Source organism: Brassica napus, chromosome A2, assembly GCF_020379485.1.
Source record: "Brassica napus cultivar Da-Ae chromosome A2, Da-Ae, whole genome shotgun sequence".
NCBI lineage: Eukaryota > Viridiplantae > Streptophyta > Magnoliopsida > Brassicales > Brassicaceae > Brassica > Brassica napus.
This window is the reverse complement of record NC_063435.1, coordinates 4410372-4425496: the sequence shown is the minus strand read 5'-3', so window position 1 is coordinate 4425496 and position 15125 is coordinate 4410372. Positions and strand designations below refer to the sequence as shown.

General features: G+C 36.8%; 3 protein-coding genes across 5 annotated transcripts; all 3 read left to right on the top strand.

Annotated features, from left to right (window-relative positions):
* The first annotated feature begins 493 nt into the window (after nucleotides 1-493).
* Nucleotides 494-2885, top strand: LOC106417533 (F-box/kelch-repeat protein At4g38940-like). The gene has a single exon (XM_022708038.2). It carries the CDS (start codon nucleotides 1135-1137, stop codon nucleotides 2239-2241), a length of 1107 nt encoding a protein of 368 aa, XP_022563759.2. The 5' UTR covers nucleotides 494-1134; the 3' UTR covers nucleotides 2242-2885.
* Nucleotides 2886-4248: 1363 nt separating this feature from the next.
* On the top strand, nucleotides 4249-7096 carry LOC106407750 (formin-like protein 13). The gene is made up of 4 exons (XM_013848622.3): nucleotides 4249-5090; nucleotides 5257-5984; nucleotides 6128-6340; nucleotides 6426-7096. Exons 1-4 carry the CDS (start codon nucleotides 5018-5020, stop codon nucleotides 6924-6926), a joined length of 1515 nt encoding a protein of 504 aa, XP_013704076.1. The 5' UTR covers nucleotides 4249-5017; the 3' UTR covers nucleotides 6927-7096.
* A 1843-nt stretch (nucleotides 7097-8939) lies between these two features.
* On the top strand, nucleotides 8940-15107 carry LOC106387637 (formin-like protein 13). Of its 3 annotated transcripts, XM_048750626.1 has the most exons (18): nucleotides 8940-9174; nucleotides 9397-10097; nucleotides 10231-10452; nucleotides 10536-12106; nucleotides 12197-12314; nucleotides 12422-12493; nucleotides 12583-12681; nucleotides 12780-12821; nucleotides 12911-12991; nucleotides 13076-13126; nucleotides 13216-13297; nucleotides 13374-13468; nucleotides 13555-13626; nucleotides 13715-13831; nucleotides 14130-14198; nucleotides 14286-14352; nucleotides 14469-14689; nucleotides 14721-15107. In XM_048750626.1, the coding sequence occupies exons 1-18, from the start codon at nucleotides 9102-9104 to the stop codon at nucleotides 14946-14948; spliced, it is 3981 nt and encodes a 1326-aa protein (XP_048606583.1). In that variant the 5' UTR covers nucleotides 8940-9101; the 3' UTR covers nucleotides 14949-15107. The 3 variants fall into 3 exon arrangements, with proteins under 3 accessions (XP_048606583.1, XP_048606576.1, XP_048606578.1); XM_048750619.1 differs by having other exon boundaries at nucleotides 8941-9174; nucleotides 14469-15107; XM_048750621.1 differs by lacking the exon at nucleotides 13076-13126 and having other exon boundaries at nucleotides 8941-9174; nucleotides 14469-15107.
* The last annotated feature ends 18 nt before the right edge of the window (nucleotides 15108-15125 follow it).

The window sequence follows — 15125 nt, the reverse complement described above, 5'->3', positions numbered from 1 at the left end:
GAGTTAAAACTAACATTAATATTCATTATTATATTTTTAGAAAGTAGAAAATTATATGTCCATTTAAAATTCTAAAATATGCAATGCTTATAATTTTTTTATTGAGGTAATTCTTTTGTTGCAAACAATAATATACACTGAAAATAATGTACATCATAAATTATTATAATGTTTTTTTATTTAACATAGTTAAAAAACATTAATCTAAAATTAAGATAACTAATATTCTATTTGTTTGGAGGAGTTTTAAGTTTAAATATTTTGTATGCTAATTGTTTTTTCACCACAACGTACTAAAATTTGATAAAATTTTTAAATTTTAAATACCATATAAATAGAGTTTCATTATATAATTTTATTAAACAGAAAAGGATGTTTATTTCAATTCATATTAAAGTTTCAATTTTAATGGAATTTGATTAATTTTAATGTTTCTACTATTTATGTTTTGAAATTATTTTAGCATCGGTTGAACTTCGATTTATACCAAAACTATCTGTTAAAAATTTATCTGATGCTACTATAAAATATTCTTACAAATTAATAATTTAGAAAAATAGATAAAATTGAAACTAGTAGTTTTGGTATAAAGCGAAAACTCCAACGTCCATTCGTTTGTCTTAGACTCTTAGTTGAGTATTTTCCTTTTCCTTCATAAAATATTATTCATATTTTAAAATAACAAAGTCTCTTAATCTCTTTTAAAATAACAAATCTCTTTATTAAAATTTCATACTCGTGTAGTTGTGAAGGCCAACTACCTAGTATATCTTAAATTACCAATCAATTGCTCGCTTGTTATATTAAAGAAAAAAAGTAATCTCTAAAATAATCTCAAAGAAAATATAGAGAACATCCGTTGTTGATTTTCATTTTTCCATTTCAACGTGTTTAAGGAATTATATATCTCTCTTCCCTATTCCTCTCATTCAATTCGTGGAGGGTTATTGGTTCAGCATGAACACATTAGTTAACGATTCCAAGGGATTCCTTAGCCATAAAGGTCAATTTGGTTCTGCTCTTCGTTTATTTTTTTTTTGAACTGCCTGCTCTTTTAGGCTAACCAGTAACATATTTCCTTTTTTTTTTTTGTTCAGGTTGATTTACTGATTCACTCAACCACAGCTGTTTCAGATGTCTGAATTAATGGAGCAATTCTTGGCGCTGTCAGTGTCTCCTCCTCTGATTCCGTCACTTCCAGACGACATTACCGTTGATATCGTAGCTGCTCGTGTACCCCTAAACCATTACCCGACTCTCTCCCACGTTTCCAAGAGTTTCAGGAAACTCATTGCCTCTCCTAAGCTCTACAAGAGGCGATCCCAGCTAGGCATCACCCAACACCGTGTCTATGCTGTCCTCCAGAGCCGCAAAACTCGTGCTTCCAGTTTCTACATCCTTCACCGGAAAGTCGACGACTGCAGTAACCGCTTGGTGGTTGTCCGGTCAATTACTCTCAAGTCTTCCTGCGGAAAATATGTCCCGGTGGGTTCGAAGGTGTATGTGTTTAACGATGTAGATGCGCTCAGCATTGACTGCACCTCTCACACGTCTCAGTCCATCCCTGACATTCCTCAGCGCATGGCTTTTAAAGTGGTTAACGTGGTTGGCGAGAAGAAGATTTATGTAATCGGTGATTCGGTTTGTCATGTTGAGGAGGAGGGTGGTATGTTGCGGGAAACGTGGAAGAAGGCAGTCACGGTGTTTGATACAGAAACCCAGTTGTGGGAGCCTAAGTTGGTAAAGGAAGACATGTTTTTAGGTGTCCTTTGGTCTGATTCTGTGGTGATGGATGGTAAGATTTACATGAAAGATTACAGCAAGGGCAACTCTTTTGTTTATGAACCAGATGAAAGGAAATGGGAATTTATGGACGAGGTGTTGAATTCTAAGGCCTGGAAGGGTGCATGTGTGGTTGACAACGTCTTGTACTATCACGATTTGAGGGTGTTGAGGGCATATGATCCAAAGCAGAGCTGTTGGAGTGTTGTCAACGGTTTGGGAGATTTTTTGGTGGCTAAGACTGCTCGTTCAAGGTGGTGCCATGCGGTGAACTATGGCGAGAAGAAGCTGGCTCTCTTCTTTCATAAAAACCATGACGGCAAAGAGGTCATTTTCTGTGCAGTGATTGCTTTGGAAAGACGCCAAGGAGGAGAGATTTGGGGTCAGATGGAGTCGTGTGATGTTGTGAATGAGGATGGGCTGTTTGACATGGTCAAATTTGTTACGGTTTCCCTTTGATGCAGCATAATAATAAGAATATCTCTATTTAGATCCCTTCGTATTTTAAATTATCCTAAATGCCATCTCTTGTGGTCGTAAGTTTGCTAACATCGTTTATGTTAGACAAAACCTTGAGTGTGTTGTTTTATGTTGTCGTTTAAAACTTTGGGCTATGGTCTGTTAAATTTGCTATGTTTTATTCTTGAATAATTACCTTAGACTTGAAGTTTTTCTCATCACAGCCTCTTCACAGGTTAAATTTTACGAGACATTTATGTTTGGTTCCCATGTTCAACTATGATGCAAGCAGTTAATAGAGATGAATTAAAGAAAGGGAAACATAAGAGTTTGAGATGAAATAGAAACCTTAAACAAACATACACTTACCATGTGACTAATGAGAACTCCATGTCGAAGAGATTCTTCAAACGGCTGTTTCCTCCTCCTCCTCTGGCTCGACGCATCATCATGAGGCGGCATGGCTCCAGGAAGCGGAAGAGGGCGGCGTGGGTTTGGATAAGATCCGGCGATTCTCCAAGAGTTGCTCTAGAAAGTACGAGCTTGGTTATGAAGTTTGTCGTGGCCATTAACCAGCTGCTAATGTTATTCACAAAGCAAATGTTACTGCTTTTTGATTTGATGTCTTCTGGTTCTGTATTAGTTATGAGATCTGTTAGATTGATCAAAAATTACAAAAGCTATTGATACTATCTATCAAAATTACACCATCTATCAATAAAAAATCTTGTTATCCTAATTTCTAAATCACAATCCAAAATCTACAAAAAATTTTAGAAAAATGATAATTTTCCCAAAATAATAGGTTTTAAAAAATTTATTTAAACATTATATTTTATTGATAAAAAATAATAAACCACACCTATCTATGAACAAAACATCTTGTTATCCTAATTTCTAAATCACAATCCAAAATCTACATTTTTTCTCTACAAAAATGATATATTTCCCAAAATAGTAAGTTTTGAAAATTTTATTTAAACATTACATCTTATTAATAAAAAACTTATATAAAACCATATCCATCTATCAACAAAAACTCTTGTTATCCTAATTTCTAAATCACAATCCAAAATCTACAATATTTCTATAAAAAAATGATAAATTTCCCAAAATAGTAGGTTTTGGAAAATTTATTTAAACATTACAACTTATTGATCAAAAACTCTAAAAGCATACCACTCTATCAACAAAAACTCTTGTTATCCTAATTTCTAAATCATAATCTCAAATCTACAATATTTCTCTACGAAAATGATAACTTTCTAAAAATAGCAGTTCTTACCAATTTTATTTATAAAATATAACCTATTGATCAAAAATTACAAAGGCATACCCATCTATCAATAAAAAAAATCTTGTTATCCTAATTTCTAAATCACAATCCCAAATCTATAATATTTCTCTTCAAAAATGATAATTTTCCAAAAATAGTAGGTTTTCAAAAATTTAATTAAAAATGATAACCTATTGATAAAAAAATTATAAAATCATACCCATCTACCAACAAAAACTCTTGTTATCATAATTTATAAATAACAATCCAAAATCCTCAATATTTCTCTAGAAAAATGATAACTTTCCCAAAATAATAGGTTTTGGAAAATTTATTTAAACATTATAACTTATTGATCAAAAATTCTAAAAGCATACCTATCTATCAACAAAAACTCTTTTTATCCTAATTTCTAAATCATAATCTCAAATCTAAAATATTTATCAACAAAATGACAACTTTATAAAAATAGTAGGTTTAGGAAAGTTTAATTTAAAATGATAACCTGTTGATAAAAAGTTATAAAACCATATCCAGCTATCAAAAAACTCTTGTTATACTAATTTCTAAATCTACAATATTTTTATTTTAAAATGATATATTTCTAAAAATAGCAGTTCTTAGAAATTTTATTTATGAATATATATTAAAAATTATATTAGTATTACTGATTTTTTAGTTTATAAATTATAAATATATTATATGTATCCCGTAGTTACACTGTTTATTATACTTGTTACCATTTACATTTTGTTTTTAACCGCTTCTTTTAGATGAACTGTACTTGTCTCGCAGTATTCGTTTTTCTATCATAAACCGCACCGCACCACACCACCCAATCCGCTTGTTCCGCACCACTCAATCCGCTGTTACCATTCGGAATCATAGATTGGAGACTCATTATTTGGATCTTGAGATTGCTTTGTTGTTGGTTTTGAGTTTAGTATATAAACCATTGGAGACTCTTTTTTTTTTTGAAATTAGTCTCCGTTTGAATATTATAAATTTAGGTGTGAGTTTTGAGTTGAGTTATTCTGGATCTGAATAAGTTCGGTTCTGATGTATAGGAACCTAAAAATATCTAAATAACAAATGTATCTAAAAAGTGGATCTAAAAAGTGTTCGGATATTTGTACCAAAAATAACCATATTACCCGATTCGGTTTAAATCTTTTGAATACAACACAAATTATGAAAACCAAATATCAATGTATAAAAATATGACAACCATAACCCGCACGACATGGAAAGGAAAGAGACACACCTTCTCTTCGTCCCTAAAGTTTCCATTATTTAGTTTGACCACAATTGAATATTTTAGCTTCCCATATTAGCTTTGACCTTTTCCCTCTTCCAGGAAACCTACAACACACGACATGGAACACCATTTCACATCATTATTAACACATTCAAAAAGTCAACTTTCCGCTTCAGATCTGGAATCCTAACAAAGTGGTAAACGAGAAGGAGAAGGGGTTTAGGAGTTTGATAATAAAAAAAATGGACTTGCTTCGCAAATTGTTCAACCGCAAAACTCCAGATGGTTTACACGAGATATGCGACCAAGTGTTCGGTCTGTTTGTTTCTCTCAGTTCCTATGCTTTTATTCTCTCTGTTTTTGGCGCAAAGTTGTATCTACTTCCCTTGTCTTCTGAACCTGACTGTCTGAAAAAATCTTATTTTTCATTTTTTATGATATGATTGGCTTAAGAGACAAATGGTTCTGTCTTTGTTTGTAGTCTTCGGCAGCTGCCTCTCCACCGATTCTTTGGAAGAAGAGAAGTACAAAACTTATCTGACGGGAGCTGTCAACCAGCTACAAGAGCACTTCCCTGATGCATCCTCTCTTGTCTTTAACTTCCGTGATGTGGTGGACACTCGGAGTGTGATGGCTGATGTCTTGTCAGAACACGGCTTGACCGTAATGGATTATCCTCGCCACTACCAAGGCTGCTCATTATTGCCTGTGAAAGTTTTGAAAAAATTTCTTTGTTACTGTGACAGCTGGCTCTCACTCGGCCCAAGTGAATTGATACTATTGCATTGTGAACGAGGGGCGTGGCCAGTTCTAGCTTTCATGCTAGCTGCACTCCTTATTTACCGGAAGCAATACAGTGATGAGTACAAGACCTTGGATATGATCTGCAAGAAGGCTCCCGTTGAGCTTATGCATTTGTTCTCGCCCTTGAACCCTATTCCTTCTCAGCTTCGGTATCTACAGTATGTGTCGAGAAGGACTATGGTCTCTGAATGGCCTCCAACGGAAAGGGCTCTCACCGTGGATTGTGTTATGTTGAGATGTGTTCCTGATGTTAGTGGACAAGGAAGCTTTCTTCGCCCAGTCTTTAGAGTATACGGTCAGGATCCCCTTTTTGTAGATGATGATAAAAAGAAGCCTGAGCTCTTGTACTCAAGTGCCAAGAAAGGGAAACATCTTAAAATCTACAAGCAGCTCTTTTCAAACAAGGTTCCATAATTGCATCTTTCATCTTAAGGTCTTAGATGATAAAATTAGCCTTATTCTTGTGCTTTTTTTAGCTTTTTATTTGTGCTTGTTTGGAACATGATTCGGTAGCTTTTTTTTATTCTGATTGTTCTTTTGTTTTGTAGGTAGAGCTAGTCAAGATTGACGACATCAACTGCCATGTGCAAGGTGATATAGTGATTGAATGCCTCAGTAATGACATGGAGAGAGAGGTAATGATGTTTCGAGCGGTTTTCAACACAGCTTTCATCAGATCAAATATTTTGACGTTCAACTGTGATGAGGTTGACACATTATGGGATATAAAAGAAAAGTTTCCAAAGGGGTTCAGTGTTGAGGTATGTACACTATTCGTCTTTAAATTGTATATCATGGCTACACCTTTGTGGCCTTTTACTCACAAAGAGCACTTTCTTTGTGAAGATTCTCTTCTCGGATATGGATGATGACTCGTCTGTTGATTTGAGGGAGAAAGATGGTCTTCCAGTAGAAGCTTTTTCCAACGTTCGTGAGTTCTTCAGTCAAGCTGACTGGGATGATGCTACTCGCAATACGCGTCAGCATTTAGCTACTGCTGCAAATGGTGTCCAGGAAAGACCAGATGGCAATTCAAGCCCAAAACCACAAGGGTTAAGAAGCCCTCCAATAGGAGCTCCAAATGATGTGGCTTCCCCTCTTGGACAACCGGTGAGGTCACCTCCTCCAGTGTCTAAATCAGACAAAACAACTGCATTACCTCCACCACCACCACCTCCTCCTCCTCCAGTGCAGCATTCAGACCACAAGACAGTTTCTAGAGTTTTCCCACCTATACCACCCCCAGCACTAGCTACTGCTGCCTCTCCTTCCCCTCCCCCTCCTCCTCCCCCTCCCCCTCAAACAACTCCACGGATTCCTACCTCTTCTTCCCAGTTCCGGCTCTAGCGGTGGTAAATATGGCATATGCCATAGGTTCATCTTAAAATTAATTAAATTTAATAATAAAATGGGTCTATATTTATGTTTGTTTTTCACAACAAAAGTCCATATATTAATGCTTAACTAAATTATAATACATAAAAAAATTTGTCCAAGGGTCCAATCTACTTTATTAAAACAGAAGTACAAAATAGAAATACCCATTAGTTTTACTACTTATTTACATTAAAATGCCATTGAGGTATTTATTGAACCTATATTTAAGCATGCTTGTCTTTTCCTAATTTAAATCATAGATATAAGCATTTAATTTCTTTCCAAAATTTAAATAATAGATTTTCTTTATCAAATCATAACCAAAATAAATTTCCTAATATATTTCGTATTAACATACTCAATATTTTTAATATTTATAAGTAATAAATAATAAAATAAAAAATCACACATCATAATCAATTTATATAACATATAAATAAAATATAAAATAGTTTATTCATATATTAGTATAATGCTTTCATAATATAAGTCCAATTAGTTATAAATATTGGATTTGTTTATATGATACATTGTGATATAATAGACGATTAAAATCACAAAATATAATTATTCAAAGTAATAAATAAAATTGTTATGTTTAAAAATGTTATATTAACAGTTATGTAATATATTTTAATTTACATATATATATTATACCATTAGTACAAAGAAAAAAATTAAAGTGAAATCAAATATTTATACGGTCACGGGTCAAGCTCTAGAAATAAATAACAACAGTAAGATTATTTTTCTTTAACAAATTTCTTCTAATTGAAATTATAGTTCCAAATAAGTTTATATATTTTATGTATTTATAAATTTATTTTCTTTGTCTTCAAGGAAGCTTAGATTTTGAAATTGAAAAAAATATGACCGCCTCTATATTATTTTAATTACGAAATTTAAAATTTATATCAGAATATTTTATTAAACTTTTAATTTTTATTTTTATTATAACTATAAAGATTAATTTTCAATATAAATTTATTTTTTAATATTACAAATACGTCATTTAATATAAAAAAAAAAAAACTAAAAACATAAAATAAATACCCGCCCGGTCGGGCGGGTCAAGGTCTAGTATAGTTTTAAGCGGCACTGTTTCTTCCCCTCCCTTCCAACACCTCCACGGCTTCATACTTCTTCTACCACTTAATGTTTATCTCTTGAGATCTTTATTTTCAGCTTTATCTTCATTGTGTGTCAGATTTTGTGTATTTTATTCATGCTTTCTTCCGTGGGATCAATTGGCCTCTCATACGGTATGACTAAACCAACGTAGCCTCCATCATTGGATGCACCGTTGCGTATATAAAAGAGAAATATACGAATGCCAAATATATAAAGTGGGAAGGTGATGAAGTGCTTGTGAACTCTATCAACTTTTACATTGATCTCTTCTGGACACCCACTCTTTTACGTTCTTCTACCTTTGTATCTCTTACATATATTAATATAATGCATGAAACATAAAAAAAGAAGAAGTTATACTATGTTATTAGAGGGTATCAAACAATCTTCCAAACCATGTTTATTGGGAGCTTCTTTGGATGAGGTTCTTAACGTAATATAAAAACTGTTTCTTAGCTTTAATTAAAAAAAACTAATAACTGTCTTTTAAAACTTTTATTTAAGAATCGGTTCTTACTTTTTTTTAATTAAAAATTAAAAGACGGTTTTTATATTATGCTAATAACCTCGTACCGAGAACCTTCCGATAAACATGTAAGAACTTGAAGGAAGAAACTGTACAACCTGAACGAAACAGAGCAGTTTGACTCCTCTGCATAAGCGGGCTTTAATCACAGGCCTAACTAAAAAGGCCCATTAACAGCAGGAAGGGCTTGAGAGATGAATGCCGGTTCCTCCGTGACTGAGAAGACACATGTCAGGTCGATGGAGAGATGGCGGCTGATCATTGGATCCACGTCATCAAACTCTCCAGCTTGACCTTTTCCTCCTCCCAAGAAACATACAACACACGACATCCAACTCCTCCTTTTTCCTACGTTAAGTAAAAGCGAACAGAACACCTTTTAACAGATTAAAAATAGGCAGCTTCCAGCTTCAGATTCTGGAATCCAAACGTTAACAAAAGGGTTTTCGATTTCGAAACGAGAAGAAAGGGTTTAGGAGTTTGATGAAATGGCCTTGTTCCGCAAATTGTTCTACCGCAAACCTCCAGACGGTTTGCTCGAGATATGCGACAGAGTTTTCGGTCTGTTCCTCCCTTTCCTCTGCTTCATGTCTCTGTCTGAATTTGAGTGTCTGAAAAAAAAAAATCGAGCCTTTCTACGTTCTGCGTTTGGCCCATCTCGTGAATCTGCGATTTGTTTGAGAAAGTTGATAGCTTTTGTGAGATTTTTCATTTTTTTAATGATATGATTGGCTTTAAGACATTGAACTGAAAGACAAAAGGTTCTGTCTTTTTGTTTTGTAGTGTTCGACTGCTGCTTCTCCGACGACTCTTGGGAAGAAGACAACTACAAAACTTACATGTCCGGAGTAGTCAATCAGCTACAGGAGCATTTCCCCGAGGCATCCTCTCTTGTGTTTAACTTCCGTGAAGTGGGTACTCGGAGTGTGATGGCTGACGTCTTATCAGAACACGGCTTGACCATTATGGACTATCCTCGCCACTACGAAGGCTGCTCGTTGCTGCCTGTGGAAGTCATGCACCATTTTCTTAGGTCCAGTGAAAGCTGGCTCTCGCTTGGTCCAAATAACTTGTTGTTAATGCATTGCGAGCGAGGGGCTTGGCCGGTTCTAGCTTTCATGCTAGCTGCACTTCTTATTTACCGGAAGCAGTACAGTGGTGAGTACAAGACCTTGGACATGATCTGCAAGCAGGCTCCGCGCGAGCTTATGCATTTGTTCTCGCCGTTGAACCCGATTCCTTCTCAGCTTCGGTATTTACAGTATGTGTCGAGAAGGAATGTGGTCTCTGAATGGCCTCCATTGGATAGGGCTCTTACCATGGATTGTGTTATTTTGAGATGTGTTCCTGATGTTAGTGGGCAAGGAGGGTGTCGCCCAATCTTTAGAGTATATGGTCAGGATCCTTTTTTTGTTGATGATAAAAAGCCCAAGCTTCTGTACTCAACTCCAAAGAAAGGGAAACACCTTAGGATCTACAAGCAGGTATTTAGATTGCATCTTCATCTTAAGGTCATGGCAAGAGAGATAGTTTTGATCTCTAATTAGCCTTTTGTTACATTTTGGCTTTCTTTGTTCGGAATATGATTTTCTCTGTTTGTTTTCTTGACCCTTGCAGGCAGAATGTGAACTAGTCAAGATTGACATCAACTGTCATGTGCAAGGTGATATAGTGATTGAATGCCTCAGTTTGAACGATGACATGGAGAGAGAGGTAATGATGTTTCGAGCGGTTTTCAACACAGCTTTTATCAGATCAAATATTTTGATGCTCAACCGTGATGAGGTTGACACATTATGGGATATAAAAGAACAGTTTCCAAAGGGGTTCAGAGTTGAGGTATGTAATGTACTCATGGTGCTCAGTTTCTCTTCATATTCCTTTGTAGCTTATTACTCAAAGAGAGTACTTTCTTTGTGAAGCTTCTCTTCTCGGATATGGATGCTGCCTCGTCTGTTGATTCGATGAGCTTTTCATGTTTGGAAGAGAAAGATGGTCTTCCAATAGAAGTTTTTTCCAAAGTTCATGATTTCTTCAATCAAGTTGACTGGGATGATCAGACGGATGCCACTCGTAATATACTTCAGCATTTAGCTATTGCAAATGCTGCCCAGGATAGACCAGATGGGAATTCAAGTCCAAGACCACAAGGGCTTAGCCCCAAAAGTATCCATGATATAGTGAAACAGGCAGCAATTGAGAATAATGCAAAACTAAAATTGTCTTCAATGTCCGAGGTTGAAACGGTCGACACGCCTGAAAAGCGAGCTTCCGGTCCAGTCAAGAAGCTTATAGCAGAAGATATGCATTCTGTCCTTCAGATAAGTAGCCAGGCAAACACCACCAGTCATGAGTCCCCTTCTCTCAAGCTTGTGCATCATTCTGCAACAGTTAAACCTTTTGTGGACGGTTCTGACTTTTCTGAAAATCCTGAGGAGAAAATCCTGAGGGCTCCTGGGGAAAACAGGAGCATACTGTCACCACCTCACCCTGAAAGAACGTCGTTGGCTCCAACAGGAGCACTTCCCCAACCTCCTCCATTTCCAATTGTTGCTTCTCAACCTTCAGAGAAATGTCAGCATTCTATTGTCCAACCGGCAGAGACACTTTCACAGAGAAATGCATGGGTGTCATTAGCTGGCTCTACATTTCATCAAACAACTCCAAACGCAGAGCATCCTATGACACTGCCTTCAACATCTCTTCCCCTTTCTCCTGCGTCCGATGTTAATACTCAGGAGTCTTCTAAAATAACGAAATCATCTTCAGTTATGCCATCTCCTACATTATCAGCTACTCCAGCCAAAGAATCCCAAACTGAGACATCAGGTTCTTTCTGTCCTCCTGCTTCACCTCCGGTAGGAGCTCCCAATGATGTGGCTCCAGTGTCTAAATCAGACAAAACACCTGTGATATCTCGACCACCACCTCCTCCCCCTCCTCCGATGCAGCATTCAGACCAGAACACAGTCGCTAGAGTTTCCTCTCCTATACCACCCCCAGCGCTAGCTACAGCTGCCTCCCCTCGCCCTCGCCCTCCCCCTCCCCCAGCTCCTCCAACACCTCCACCGCTTCCTACCTCTTCTGCTCCTCCTCCCCCACCTCCTCCAACACCTCCACGGCTTCCTACCTCTTCTGCCCCTCCTCCCCCTCCCCCTCCAAACGCACCACCTCCACCACCAATAGGTCAGATGAAGGCACCGTCAGCACCACCTCCACCACCACCGTTGGGTCAGATGAGGCCACCATCAGCACCACCTCCTCCTCCTCCTCCAAAGTTAGGAACAAAGTCATCCCCATCTACTGGTTCTAGAGTGCCTCCAACACCTGCCTTACCAGCTGGACCTCTTTCATCAGGAAAACGGAGAATGTTACCCGTAAATTCAAAGAATAACACGGCCAAAAAGCTGAAGCCATACCACTGGTTGAAACTGACGAGAGCTGTCAATGGGAGCTTATGGGCTGAAACGCAAATGTCTAGCGAAGCTTCTAAGTATGCATTGTTCATCTTGTCGTTAGTTATTTCTCTGATGCCTCCGGTTCTTGTGTAATACTAAACTATAATTCTTACCTGTTGCGTTAGGGCTCCTGAGATTGATATAACAGAGCTTGAAAGTCTTTTCTCCGCATCAGCTCCAGAAGAGGCAGGAAAGTCAAAACTAAATAGCTGTCGTGGACCTAAACCTGAGAAAGTCCAACTGGTAAATCATGTGTTTAATAGTTAACATGCGTGTACTTGTTTGTGTGTAAAGTGACTGTTTTGTCTATGGTTAAAATACTGAATACTATGGGAAACTCTATCTTACAGATTGAACACAGGCGAGCATACAACTGTGAGATTATGCTTTCAAAAGTGAAAGTACCTCTACAGGATTTGATGGTAATATCAAGCTCTTTAACCGTGTCAATTTTTTCTGGTAAAATGTCAATGAAAGTTAAAAGCCAAATTCTCTCTCAAAATATTGGCAGTACTCAGTGCTTAACCTGGAGGAATCTGCTCTTGATGCTGACCAGGTTGAGAACCTAATTAAGTTTTGTCCAACAAGAGAAGAAATGGAATTACTAAAGGTATAATAAGTGCACTTCTTAAACTAAAATTTCATCGAATAATTTGGGTATTATGTGATCCACCTTTTCCTTTGATCTATCTTCATTTTATGTTGCAGGGTTACAATGGTGACAAGGACAAGCTTGGAAAGTGCGAACTGGTACAAAACTTAGAAAAACTTTTAGTTTTATTGGAGTACACCATTAGAGCTGATAACAACAAATATGCTTCTTGAAATGGTTTGAACAGTTCTTCTTAGAGATGATGAAAGTCCCACGAGTGGAAACAAAGCTAAGGGTGTTCTCTTTCAAAATTCAGTTTCGTTCTCAGGTCTGAAAACTGATATCCTGCTACTTACCGATTATGCAGAGCTTTTATTTTGGTACTTATGGTCACTAGTGAACACCTTTTTAGATTTCTGAACTCAGGAATAGTCTAAATGTTGTCAACTCCGCAGCAGAGCAGGTAAGTCAGACTCAACTTGTCTTCTAGGTGACCTCCTAATATGATTAAAACACACCTCACCAATGCTATTTTCGCTCTCTTCTCATCAGGTTAAGAATTCAGAAAAATTCAAAAGAATAATGCAGACAGTTTTGTCCCTCGGAAACGCACTAAACCAAGGGACTGCTAGGGGTGAGTTTGAAAATGGAACGGATAAGCTCTGGGTTTTATCTTCTATCCTGCTCTGACAATAGTTTTTTTTGTGTAGGTGCTGCGGTTGGGTTTAAACTGGATAGTCTGCCAAAACTCAGTGAAACACGGGCGCGTAATAACCGTATGACTCTGATGCATTATCTATGCAAGGTAAACTGCTATTATCTGCGCTTCTGTAGCTTTCTGGATGTACTACTAGATGAAGAGAAAGATATAGTCTGATGGATCCTCTGCAGATTCTTGCTGAGAAAATGCCAGAAGTCTTAGATTTCGCAAAAGATTTTTCCTCACTGGAGCCTGCAACAAAGGTACTTAGCTTTCACATCTCATGTACAGTTTATGCTTGCATCAGTAAGAAAAAAATAATTTGTTCTTATTTTCTCGAGTTTGTTACAGATTCAACTGAAGTTTTTGGCTGAGGAGATGCAAGCTATAAACAAGGGACTAGAGAAAATCGTACAGGAACTCTCCTTGTCCGAAAGTGATGGCCCAATTTCACACAACTTTAACAAGGTATCTATGTTTGATCACTAGTTCTCTATTCAAGGTTTTCTTAAAGGAAACCGAAAAAATGTATAGATGTAGATCATATAAAGTGCGGACCGTTTACTGGGAGAACAATCAAGTCCCATAAGAAATAAAAGTAGGCCAAGTATGAGATGTGATCCTAGTAAATTTTGAATGGAATGTGTATAACACTGACTAACAAACAATGCAACAAATGTGTTGACAGTGCAGCTGCATGGACGCCGCTCATTGATTTATTGTTGGATTATATATATCAGTGTCTATTTTCTGTTTTTGTTTGCAGATATTGAAGGAGTTCCTTCATTATGCGGAAGCAGAAGTAAGGTCCTTGGCTTCACTCTATTCGGGAGTGGTATGTCCCCAATAGTCCAATGTGCAAGACATAAGTGTATATTACCTGATCTTATCTATTCTCAGAATGATTAAGTTATGTATGCAGGGAAGAAACGTTGATGGCTTAATTTTCTACTTTGGTGAAGACCCTACTAAGTGCCCTTTTGAACAAGGTACGCATATACAAGATCGTTTATATATATATATATATATATATATATATATAGCGTTTATGTGAAACATGGTGTTTCGAAGTTGTCTGAATCTAGCTAGTGGTTACAAATTGCAGGGGTGTCGACTCTTCTAAACTTTGTAAGACTGTTCAATCGTGCTCATGAAGAAAACGTAAAACAAGTTGAAGCTGAAGCTAAGAAGAAGGCTGAGGAGGAGAAATTAAAAATAGGTCGGTTAGATAAAGAAAGCAGCAAGCCCTTATCCTTGGAGAAGGAGAAAGCAAAAATAAGTGGACTAGATAAAGAAAGCAGCAACCCCTTGTCGTTGGAGGAACAAGTTAAGAAGGAGAGAAGAAAGATAATTGGAGGAACAAGTTAAGAAGGAGAGAAGAAAGATAAGTGGATTAGACCAAGAAAGCAGAAAGCCCTTGTCCTTGGATGAACACAATAAGAAGGAGAAAGCAAAGATAAGTGGATTAGATCAAGAAAGCAGGAAGCCCTTGTCCTTGGATGAACAAGTTAAACAGGAGAAAGCAAAAATAAATGGATTAGATCAAGAAACGAAGGAGCCACTGAATGAAAGAACAGCTGCATGAATAGCCAGTTCTTCATATTTCTTAGATAACAAAGGAGAGTAAGAGCAGCAATAGTTTATCTTCTTTTAACTTGTCACCTAACGGCAAATTAACTTGTAAAGTAGGGAGGGGAACATTGTAATTATAAAGCAATAAAACACAAATACAGCATACATGTGAGTTGTAACATGTGATTTG

Excerpts from the sequence above, each read along its gene's own strand:
- LOC106417533 (XM_022708038.2), top strand. The coding sequence starts at position 1,135 with ATGTCTGAATTAATGGAGCAATTCTTGGCGCTGTCAGTGTCTCCTCCT.
- LOC106407750 (XM_013848622.3), top strand. The coding sequence starts at position 5,018 with ATGGACTTGCTTCGCAAATTGTTCAACCGCAAAACTCCAGATGGTTTA. Across the intron at positions 5,985-6,127 it reads AGCAGCTCTTTTCAAACAAG|GTAGAGCTAGTCAAGATTGA; the intron begins GTTCCATAATTG and ends TTTGTTTTGTAG. Across the intron at positions 6,341-6,425 it reads CAAAGGGGTTCAGTGTTGAG|ATTCTCTTCTCGGATATGGA; the intron begins GTATGTACACTA and ends TTCTTTGTGAAG.
- LOC106387637 (XM_048750626.1), top strand. The coding sequence starts at position 9,102 with ATGGCCTTGTTCCGCAAATTGTTCTACCGCAAACCTCCAGACGGTTTG. Across the intron at positions 13,127-13,215 it reads TCAACTCCGCAGCAGAGCAG|GTTAAGAATTCAGAAAAATT; the intron begins GTAAGTCAGACT and ends TCTTCTCATCAG. Across the intron at positions 14,199-14,285 it reads CTTCACTCTATTCGGGAGTG|GGAAGAAACGTTGATGGCTT; the intron begins GTATGTCCCCAA and ends TTATGTATGCAG.